The 11,633-nt window shown below is 44.8% G+C and overlaps 1 protein-coding gene across 4 annotated transcripts in view; it reads right to left on the reverse strand.

The window, feature by feature from the left end:
* lrp4 (low density lipoprotein receptor-related protein 4) overlaps window positions 1-10,770 on the reverse strand; it is a 101,364-nt gene extending 90,594 nt beyond the window's left edge. For all 4 annotated transcript variants that reach the window (XM_035171143.2, XM_035171056.2, XM_035170961.2 and 1 more), the window contains exon 1: window positions 10,399-10,770. In XM_035171143.2, coding sequence (XP_035027034.2) covers window positions 10,399-10,459 — 61 coding nt within the window. In that variant the 5' untranslated portion in view covers window positions 10,460-10,770. The remainder of the gene's footprint in view (window positions 1-10,398) is intronic.
* Window positions 10,771-11,633: the final 863 nt, after the last annotated feature.

Consider the following 11,633-nt stretch of genomic DNA (forward strand, 5'->3'; position numbering starts at 1 on the left):
AGTAGGTCTAATTAGAAGTCGAGGAGATTTGGGGGGGGTGGAGAAGTGCTAAGGAGAAGGAGAGAGGCGAGGAGGGGTGCTTGATTTAAGAGGCCATTGTTTTAACAAGTACATTCTGCCTCCCCCTGCTTGCTCCTCATGGCCTCCCCTTCATATGCCCACACTCCACAGAGTCAAAAGGCGGCGTTTAGCCCCTGTGAACGAAGAGGGGCTGGGCTTGTTTTGACACTTTGTCCTCCTTGGCTTCTGTGAAAAGGCCTCGCTTCTATGGGCCACTCGAGTTCATTAGGGAGTGCAGCGCTTTCAGTCGCGTCCCCATTCCTGCTCCAGGCCTCAATGGGGCCTCCAAAGCCCCTTCACTGTTTGTTTAATAAAGACCCTCACCACCTCCACAGCTACCACCTCCATTTCCCTCATCACAGGCCTGGCTGAGTTCGTGCCAGCGGGGTAAGGGTCCATTGAAGGAAAATGGTGAAGAAGAAAGAGAAGGGGGAATGGATGAAAGGAAGAAACATAAGCATGAAGACATACAGCGGAGAAGACAGACGTGGAACAAATATTTGTTTTCCACAGGTACAGTGCTTCACCTACATCGACTCGCTGTGAGGCAAGCGCACTTTCTCAGGTCAAGCATTGTGTGTGTGTGTGTGTGTGTGTCTGTGTCCAGAGTCGGGTTTCAGCTCTCACACTTTCGGGTGACATCACCGTGCGTCAGTATCGAGGGGACAACGTTGAGCTGTGTCACTCTAGAAGGGCAAAGGAACACTGAGATCACACGAGCCCCGAGCAAATCTCAGCTGCAACTGTGTGAAAGTACATGAGCTACACTTGAGATAATTGCTGAATGTAAAAACAGGGCGAGGGTCCAACTGCTAGCGAGCAGTTAGTTAGCTATGGGATCATATGTCCCAGTTTACATTTAACCAGAGGCACAGCGGTACCTCTGTTGTTATCATGAACTCTGGACAAAGGTAATGTTTTACAGTTGTATCCACAGGATCTTGGTTGTGTTACGTAACGTCTTAGTCTGGGTACATGCTAGTTCAGAACTGTGACTTGACAGCAGTGACACAAGGGCAGAGACAAGACAGAGCTGAGTGGCATCTGGGATTTAGGCAAAAATAACAGTGGGTTGCAAAAGCAGAACAATTTAGGATGTTTTGCAAGTTGTAAATACCTTGAACCCAACTGTTGAGTAAAAATATGATTGCTTCATAATCAGCAAGGGCATGAGCCAGTTTGTAATCATCTGTCCATGTGATCATCAATCAGTATATTAGGGCTTATTAAATCCCTGGTGTTTGGATGTTCAGAATTTCCTTGTGCTAAATCATCGAAATGAGTCAATCGACAGAAAATGATTAACAATACTGAGAGATAATTTAATTATTGAAGCCATTTATTAAATCAGAAAAGCCAAATATTATCTGGTTGCAGCTTTCCAAATGTGAGGATTTATTATTTGATCTGCTTTATGAGTATGTTTATGTTGATCGGACTAAACTAAATGATTGAAGATATCCCCTTGGGCTGCAGGCACTGTGAATAAACAGTCAGAACCAGTCAATAAAACAACCAATATTGTATATCTTATATGCATATTGCTTCATGAAAGATTAAAACCGCACCAAATGTTGGGAGCCATCTTCTCTGACACATTATCTTCAATACCAGGCATATGACAGACACTAGCCTTTGGAAGTCTGTGTCACATTAAAGCAGGTTTGAATTCCATAGGTGCCTCCTGGTTTCAACAACTTGAAAGACATCAGATATGCAGCAGGTGCTTCCCTGCAGTCGTAGGGACTCCGGGAAGTGTGGGAGGGAAAGGCTACACCGATGCTCCATTTGCTCATACTGTACGTGTGATCAAAAAGTCACCCGAGTCCGTGCAGCTGTTTTCCTTCAGGGCCGAGCAACGAGCCAACGTCAGCTGGTATGTGGACAGCAGCTAAGAATGAGATTAGGATGAGAACCCTGGACCCCCTGGCCGCCATCAGCCACTAACAACTGATCGGATTTCTTTAGCTCCTGTTATAGAAAACCTGTGTAAGTACGCAACTGTGCCAAATAAGAACTTGTGATCATTGAATGAGTTCTTAAGAGTTGTTGAAACTGAAAATGGTTATCATCCTTGGACTCTGTATGTAGCGATTTTACAGGAAATCTACAATATTCGATTTTATTTCCACAACATAGATAATTAAGGCTTTGACATCGACAGGTTGCAAATGCAGAGATGGGATTTGCTGATGTGTTGCAGGGGTTTAATGCTCACCTGTGTTCATTGGGGAGAAAGTGTGGGGGGTCTCAGTCAAATCATATCACACTCTAATCTTACCTGAAGCTTGAGAGAGAAGCTGTGTGTGTGTATGTTATGAAACAGGCTATTTGTGTATGCCGGCATGATGAGGGAGGTGAAGAGCCATCATTCAGGCACCTTTTGGAGGTTATCTATGAGACAGCTGCAGGCCCCCATCTGCAGGACCCCCACCGGAGAACAGAGAGGGTGGGCAGGACAGTTTGAAAAAGATGGTGACCATATGCAGCACGGAAGAGTTACTGAGCAGAGGAGCAGCGATAGGATCAGGGGAAAAAGGGACAAAAATAAAAAACAATCCCACATGAGAATTAAAGGCAGCTGTGTGGCAAAAAAAACAAACTAAAGCACACCTGAGAAATGTGTTGCTAAAGGACAGACATGGTCACAGCAGCTATGAGCATTGAATTTTTTACCTCCTGAAATCTTGAAAGGTGCCTTATGAAAACTTTGCAGCGCTCTCTGGCACCTGTGCTCAAATCGGATTCACAGCAGTTGCGATAGATTCCAACGAGAGTCACAAAATTAAAACAACTGTCGCGTAATAAGCTACTCGGCTGCCACACTATTCCCACAGAACCTCAGACAACAGAGGTTTATATATTCTGGTGAAGCAACAACTGTTTGGAACTCATGATTCAAGAGAGGAGGGGGGGGGGTCGATAAATTATACAGCAGCAGTTGTCTAACACATTTCCACGAGTGTTTTGATGTCTTTTTTGGCCACGATAACAAATGTGAATCGAAGCTGAAGGAGGAAAAAAAGAGGATGCAAACTTTATAGGCAGTGAGAATGTGTGTGTGTGTGTGTGTGTGTGTGTGCATGCATTTGGGGCTGAAGACAAATCTCGTGTACAAAAGAAATCAGGTAAAATCAATTAACAGAAGATATCTCACTGTCTCCTTCCGTGATGCAACATGGAGGGCAGAAAGCATGTATGCACACGCACACACACACACACGGCCTGTGAGCTCAGCGTATTGAATGAGGCCATGTCCAGTTGGGAAAGAAGCCTGTCTGTCTCTGTAGTTATTTATATCCTGAACTCTCACCCAATCTGTTTTCTGTCCCTGACAAGAGAAGGACAACGATTTGAACAGTTAACCCTGCTTGCAGATCTCATAGATCTGTTGGTTTATTTAATAGTTAAGTCTGGAAATTTTCTATATTTTCATCAATAAGTCCCATGAAGAGGCCAAGAGATATGTCGTGGAATCTCATCATTTCCAACTTCTCTTAGCACTTTCCTTTGTGCGTTTACTCACAGTATTGACTCATTTTTTGCCAGTTAAATTTATGATGTAAGTGCTGCCATCCAAAAAGAAACTTCTACAGAAGTTTATGTTTTCGTTGAGCACCGATCTTTCAAAAGACGGATGAATTACAGCCTATTTGAGCATAAAACGTTCAACCGGCCATTCATTACCAAGATAGATTGGTCACGCCCTCCCCCAAAAAAATGACAAGGGGACGAGTGTCCCGCACTGTAAAATTGTTCAGATGTTTCTGTTGCCCAAATACGAAAAGTCATTTCCAAACCATATGTTTATGTGTGTGGCCCATTGTGCAGTTTAACCCATTGGACATGCTGGAAATATGGCCCCCCACTAAACACTGAACCCATACAGACGCTGGCATCAGACAAATGTCCTCTTTTTTTTGTCTGTAAAGAAGCAGAGACAATACATGAGAATAAGTGTCTTATATTTAATGCATGGCTGAGAACACATTCGGGGACGGAAAGAGATCTTTCATCGCAACAATCTACTGAAGCCTCAATCATTTGACAGCATTGTCTTGTTCCAAATTCACGAAAAATTCATCAACGTCCTCACAAACGGTCGCAGAGACAGAGGAGTGAAGCCACTGAAGAATTAAGTTACTAAGGATGGACGTGTGTGTGTGCATGTGCGTGTGCGTGCGTGTGTGTGTCCTTCAAAAAGTCTTTGTGTCCCTGCCCCCACCCTGGTTGTGCTCAGACAGCAAGTCTCCAGCCATGCTTATCTTTCTGTCCTATACAGCAGACCCCCACTGAGACAGGGAGTTTATTACAGTCTCCAATAATCTCCAACCCCACAGGAATTCTCATTCCTACTGGATGACCTGTAAAATGACGGACGTCCCGGTAAATGCCACACCTCTGCCATGCCACGGCCTAGATTCATGCAACAAAGTCTTAAAGTGCTGTGGCACATTAGTTTTGCTTGGAATGTCACTGGGGATGTCACTTGACCAACTTGCACACTGAAGGCACATCTGTTGTATTTCCTGAGGTTCCACATCCAGATGAACTTTCCGATCAAGACGTGAAAGGGATCTTTCTTTGAGACCTTTTGTTGCAAGCATCAAACGAGAAACATTTTTGGAATACTGAAGATGGATCTTTAAGATAGATCATGTTCCCGGTATCAGCTTCAGGGAAGAATTATCTGCAGACATAGAGTTATTCAGATCAATGGTAAAAGTCTTGCCCTAGAAACTGAACCACAGCTGCCTGTTGACCAAATGTTGAGCTATCACTAGAAAAACTGTAACTGCGTCATAAGTTACCCTAAAAGTTGGATTTTCATCCGTTGTCCTGAGCCAACTTTTAAAATGCACCTCGATTATTCTGGCCCTCGTTTTGTCAAAGCTAAAGAAGCTACACAGCGCTTTTAAATTCCCTGAAACATCAGGTCAACCTTGACACTGATTTCTACCAACCTTCTAACCCCATCACCCATTGGTTAACACACCCAGGTCTACCAGTGGTCGACTTTGTTTGCTTGCTCCTGTGCTCCCAGAGCTGACATCTGTGACATATATTAGCGCTGTGAACATAATTGAAAAGGGCCCCGGGGCCGTGGCATCATGTTCTGAAATCAGAAACGACCCCAAAGACGAGAGCCCGGGGGTCTCTCGCAGAGGAGGCCCGACTCGCGAGGAGAGAGTCAGGTGATTTATAGGAAGGTGGAGAAAATGAGTAGGGGAGTTGGGGGGGAGGGGAGGGTGGTATGAGGTTTGACATTTATCCATATGAGAATGTTGAGGGAGGGGGGGGGTTGGGAATCAAGTAATCATAGGTTACCTCCACTGCTACCTTGGAGGTGCAATTCCATCCCCTCAGCAGAGACACACAAAGCCCAGTGGGGGTATCAGGTGGCCCACTCTGCCTTCCCCTGGTGAAAGCACAGGCCTGGCTGACACCAACCTAACCAGCCAGACCAGAGGAGGGCACACACAGATTTGTTCAGGCCACAGAAATCGCATATACTCTAATGCAACACAACAGCTCCAGTCTCAGATCCGTTAATGAAACTGTCACCTTCCTCCTCCTGACGTCCCTGAGAAGCTTCAGCCTCGACAAGGATGTCACCAGAGTGGAAGTCGAATGTGCATATATGTGCCAAAACAATCAAACCTTGCCAGGAGTAAAGACAAAAGGTTTTATAGACGTGAGCCTCGGCCACATCCTCCAAAACAACCTCAGAGGAAAGAAACGTCGGCTGCAAAGTGGAGTCACTACCAAAAAAATGTCATGCAATAAATCTGTCTGCAGACCGATTTATTCGGAAATATCAACATTGCAACACCATTAAAACAAACACAATTACTACGGGGACACTTAATCAACTGTGGTGTCTGGGCTATTTTGCAACACAAAATCATAAATTTACATTCTAATGCTACACAAAAAAAACACGCCTGCGGGTTGTTTAAAAAAGGCCACTAGCGTGTGTGTGAGTGTGTGCTAGTCCTGGATGGGGAGGGCAATGTCAGGGGACTAATCAATCCAACAAGGGGATACAAGCAGCAGGGAAGGGCACAGAGGCCGGCAGCAACCTGAACCACAGGGCAGGGAGGCATAATGAACACACCCCCACCTCCCCTTTAAAGCCATTTCTCCTCGCCTCCCGCTCTCTCTCGGCTTATATACTACTCTCTGGAGCTGCTTTCACACATGCACCACAGTCCAGACATTGAATGTGAGAACCCAAATGTCCAAGTCAATTTTCTCAGGACACTTTCTGAGACTTTTACTGCCAGCCGCCCTAATAAAATAACTGGAAGGGGTCCAAGTGGGCAAGTTGAGTACTATGCGACAGGCGCGAAGAGGTGCCGGAAGGAAAAAGAAAGAAAACGAGGGAGCACATGAGGGAATACAGCAGGAAAAATGTCCAGAAGATTAACAGCGAGTGCGTAGTAACGATGATGGCATTTCTAAACATTGGAAGCATGCGAACGAGGATGGAATCCGTCTGAAGAAAAAGCAGTCAAACACACTGAAGATGCCAAGGATGAGATTGGAGAGGTTTGGGCGATAAGGCCCATTGCCTGTGTCAATGTGCTGTAGGTAAGAACGCGGTGGAAATCATACGTCCTCCTGAAAGCTCGGCCCAGATGCCAGCCCTCGACTGAATGTTCCAGAGATCTCACAGACGCTGACAAAACTCATCTCTACAGTTTCCACAACAGTACCTTTTAAATATCTTTATCTTCAATGACTCGAGAGTCTTCTACCAAATTCTACAACAAAGGCTGAACATTACAGCAAAGACTTTGACTTCAAATACGAAACATCTGATCAAAGTATGGGTACGAATCCGAGCAGTCATTCCAATGCAAATTTTCCATACTTTTGACAGCACAGTTCTGTCAGTATCAAAGAAGTACTCAAGGTTAACACCCATCAACACTCATCTCTGTAATAGATGTTTTCAGGTACTGCTGGATGAAAATAATGATACTCGTTAAAATATGCCTAATTCCCTTTGCTCTTTGTTTCAGGGGAGAAAACCTGTTAGACTGCTGCAAAATAATTGAAGCCATTTATTGAGTACGCCAAACATTCGCCATCTCACATGTGAAAAATGTGTTGCTGCTTTGTATCATTTTAAATTGACTCTGTTTGAGTGTTTGATTTTAAGTAGAGCAAAACGAGCTATTTGAAGCTGTAACCTTGAGTTCTTGGAGAACTACAATGGACTTTTTTAATAATATAAATAATCACATCTTGCAGCCCACTTCTTTCCATTGTATTTCACTGTCATCATTCCCTTTCTCTTTTCCTCTTCTTTGTTTGGCTGCAGCAGACAAAACCAACCAAGCCCATTCAGGAAAGGAGGTTTTTGTTGGATGGTTGTCCGACTGTCAGAGTCACACAGCAGCGCCATCTCATTTCTGTCCTGCAGGACAGGGATCCTCATTTAGGTTAAGAATTGCATCTCAAACCCATCAGTTTATGGATTTATCCGTCAGTGATGCTTTACTATAAATACCAAAGGTGTCAGTGGAACAATACGAGAGGTTCTGAGTCCACGTGTGAGTCTAATCAATAGTTGATTCTTAAATGAGGAGGGTTCAGAGGGAAACGCCGGAATGGGTGAGGGGTCGCATTGTCCCACAGCACATCATTAAACTAAGTAACACACTCTCCAACACGCCATTAGTCCAACTCCAGCCCATTACTGCAATGCTATTAGGCTGAGCTGAGAAAGCATCTTGACTTCACACACACACACACACACACACACACACACACACACACACACACACACACACACACACACACACACACACACACACACACACACACACACACACACACACACACACACACACACACACACACACACACACACACACACTAATAAATCGTAGCCCTGGGTCATCTACTGTCAGCTGGGACCGGCGGCTGCCCTTTACAATGCCATTTACTGTATACAGCTTATAAATTATAGCCTTTAACACTATATCCATCCATCCATTAATCACATAATGCATCCAAGTACAAGCATACAGCTGTTTTCAGACACTAACTCCAGAAAACGGGCAGAAAATTGGGTCCTACGCAGACGCAGCAGGAGATTGTCTCCAGGTCAGACGCGTTCACGACAACTGGAGAGTTTCAGGACGATTCAGGCGAGGGGTGGCATGGGTAGAGCAGCAGGGAAGGGGGGCAAGATGTACAAATTCCCCTACGGAAAGCACAGTGTTTTTGTTTACAGCAAATTGACACCAGTGTGTCACCAAAGGCTCTCAAATCACCCCGGAGCAACCCACTCTGACATTTGCCTTCTCGTATACAGCCTCAGCGTCTGAAAACAGCTCAAGATGTGTCAGGGCTGGACTGGATGTCGCTGCGGTCCACCGGATGAGCATTTCACATCTCGAAATTCATCTCTGCTTCAAACCGCTTAGTCCATTAATTGTTTCAGGATATAATTATCTAAGTTGTGTTTTTTCCATCCATCGTGGACTTTCCCCGACCACTGGATAGCTGTGGTATGAGGTCCTGTCTTTGAGAGGCACTCGCTCTAAAATAAGATCATTAGGACAAGTCTGACTGTCTGTGTCGCGTGAGGCTTTAAACGCTATTTTGGACACTTTTCCATCCCCACAGAAATACACCTCTGAGGGGGGGGAGAACGTTGGATTTAGGATTCCTGGTATTAAAAGTTATCAAATTTAAATAGCTCTTGATTTCAGTTCTGGGCCACGATGGAAAATGCCAACAGCAACACACCTCACACTCGTGCGCGAGCAGACGACGACGTGTTTAAGACATGACACAGGCCCGGCAGACTTAATTGCTTTATGACAGAACAAGTCCATAATCAAACCAGCACGGCCCGCCGCCCCAGATAAAGAGGGGGGGGCAGGGGGAGGGAGACATTGATAACTACATCTGAAACAGCTATAGATAGGATGTGGATCATCCAGGAGGCGAGAGGGGGGAGCTTTGTTTTCAACAGTGGATATTGAATGTTATCTGGGTGACATTTTGGACACGGCCTCCTGGTGACATTTAGGAGATGTCACAATTACAGCGACCGGCTTTTTCAGGCCCAACAGGCCAATTACTGATTACGAACTTCTCCCATCCTGTCAGGTAGATCTTTGCATGTCATGTCGAGAGGCACGGCAGCAATGTGAGTGTGTGCGAGTGTGTGTCTGTGTGAAGGCGTTTGTATGACACTAAACCCAGAGTGTGTGTGTGTGTGTGTGTGTGTGTGTGTGTGTGTGTGTGTGTGTGTGTGTGTGTGTGTGTGTGTGTGTGTGTGTGTGTGTGTTGAAATAGCTGCACTAGGGTCGCTGCATTCCAGCGGCTGTTCTGACATGTTGTAAATACAAGGTGTTAGAGAAAACATAGGAAGGGGGTGGTGGAAATCACTCAGACCTATTACAAGAGCTGCTGGGGGGGGGGACACAGGATGTAGGTTATCAATAGATAAACAAAGCGGCTCACCTGCAGTCAGAGCACAGGGCTGGGATATATTAAAACTGAACAAAAACACAAGGGGGCCGCGTCCAACATCTCCTCGGACTTCAAATTAATTTAAAAACCAATTATCTGCAGAACAGAGATCAACTGAGGAAGTTGCTATCACGCGAAAAGCACAAAATGCATGACATAACTCTCTCAGTGCATTTTCTAAGACAGGCAGCAGAGGAACAGCTGATTTCAGATTCTCAGATTTTCTGCATGGAGGAGGTGGAGATGTGACAGAACACCGGGCTGTGCAGCGCCCCCTTCATGTGCATGCACACAAACCTGCATGTAACACAAACCTTCCATAAACACACACACACAATCCTAATTCTGCCACACACAGCATCAATACACCCCCCCAAAAAAAAACCCAAATGGTGCACGTCCAGATTCAAGTTCTGCACAACACAATAACCTTCACGAGAGGAAAATGTAGAAGTAAAAAAATTCTATTAAAACCAGTGAAATGGGAGGAAAAGCTGCAGATGTGGGACCATTGTCTGCAACACTTGCTCAAGCATGTTGTCAAACAAGATTTAAATCACACACATGTTCCCCTGCACTTTCCATTTCAACCCCCCTGCCCTGCACCGAGGAGGGAAACTTCTGAGTTTACACGTTTGATGGTGCGAGTCAAAGCACCGCAGAGCTGAGGAGGAGGGAATTTAAACAAGAAAAAAACAACAACAACAACAACAATACTTCTTCTTCTACTTCTTATTCTTCTACTACAGCCACACACCGGCGGAGCACGCAGACAACAAGATGCCCCAGTTTGAGCTCCGGTCTCCGGCGGCGGGGCGGGGGACACGGACATTTTCTTACCTGGAGTGTGGTCGAGCAGCAAAGTTACCAGGGCTCCGCACAGCACCGCGGCCAGCTGCATCTTGCACCCCGCGTTTCTCTCGCTCTCTCCGGGCTTCTCCTCCTCCACCTCCTCCTCCTCCTCCTCCTCCTCACGGTTAAGTGTTAAACGGGCTTCTGGTGTTTCTGTTTTTTAAAAGAAGAAGACGTGTTTTCTTTTCACAGCATGTCTGACTTCTTCTTCTCCTTCTTCTTCTGCTGCTGCTTCTGGTTCTTCTGCGTCTTCTTCTTCTTTCCTGTCCCCCGGCCTCCTCCTCCGCCTCCTGTGTCCGGGATAAGGCGACAGACCCCGGGGTAGAAAAGTTCACTCAGCGGGGAGCAGCTCGGCTCCGGGCTCCAACATGTTGTGATCCGGCCGCGGAGGCTGGAGCCAGCAAAAGGGGCTGTGGGTCGTACCAACTGCGATCTGGAGGGGTGCTCACTCTATCCACCGCTGGGTTTCTACACTAAAATAGCATAAAAAAAGCAAAAGCCACGCAATTAAATGTCGTAATAAACGTTTTAAATACGACAAATAAACTCTTGATGTCCGTATTTTTGCTATTTTACACGTTTTATCTCTTTTGATATCCACATGCCACCCCCATCCTTTAAGGAATGGTCTCAAATCAAAGCTGCGGTTGAGTCATTTCTTTAGTTACAGTCTTTTTAAAAATGGTGAAGGTGCAACACATGCAACATATCGATGTTAATAATAATGATAACTTATCTAAACAAGGTTACAAAGTGCTGCACTAAATCCATGGCAACAAACTGAATGAACTGAAAAATAAAAAAGTTACATTTTAGGAGCCAAAATAACAATAATAATAACTTATTATGGTCAAGACCTGAAAATGTAAAAAGTATTGATATCGTTCTGAATATTATTTATTATTTATACAACTTTTATTCTCTTGTTACAGCAGCAGGCAGGAAATAATGAGGCAGAGAATAAAAAGGGGCAACAGAATAAAAATACAAATACAAACCATGTACATCATATGCACCTTTCACTATGATATTATTGTTTTGTATAGATATGTACTTGAACAAAGTGTACGAGGATGAATACTGTATTTGAACATTAGTATAAGGAGATGATGAAATAGACATGTATGCAAATCTAGACTGTTTATACGTATGAAGGCAGGTATATACATATATGTATATATATACGCACATGTGTGTGTGTGTATATATAAATGGTATAGTAA

This window comes from Hippoglossus stenolepis, chromosome 1 (assembly GCF_022539355.2).
Source record: "Hippoglossus stenolepis isolate QCI-W04-F060 chromosome 1, HSTE1.2, whole genome shotgun sequence".
NCBI lineage: Eukaryota > Metazoa > Chordata > Actinopteri > Pleuronectiformes > Pleuronectidae > Hippoglossus > Hippoglossus stenolepis.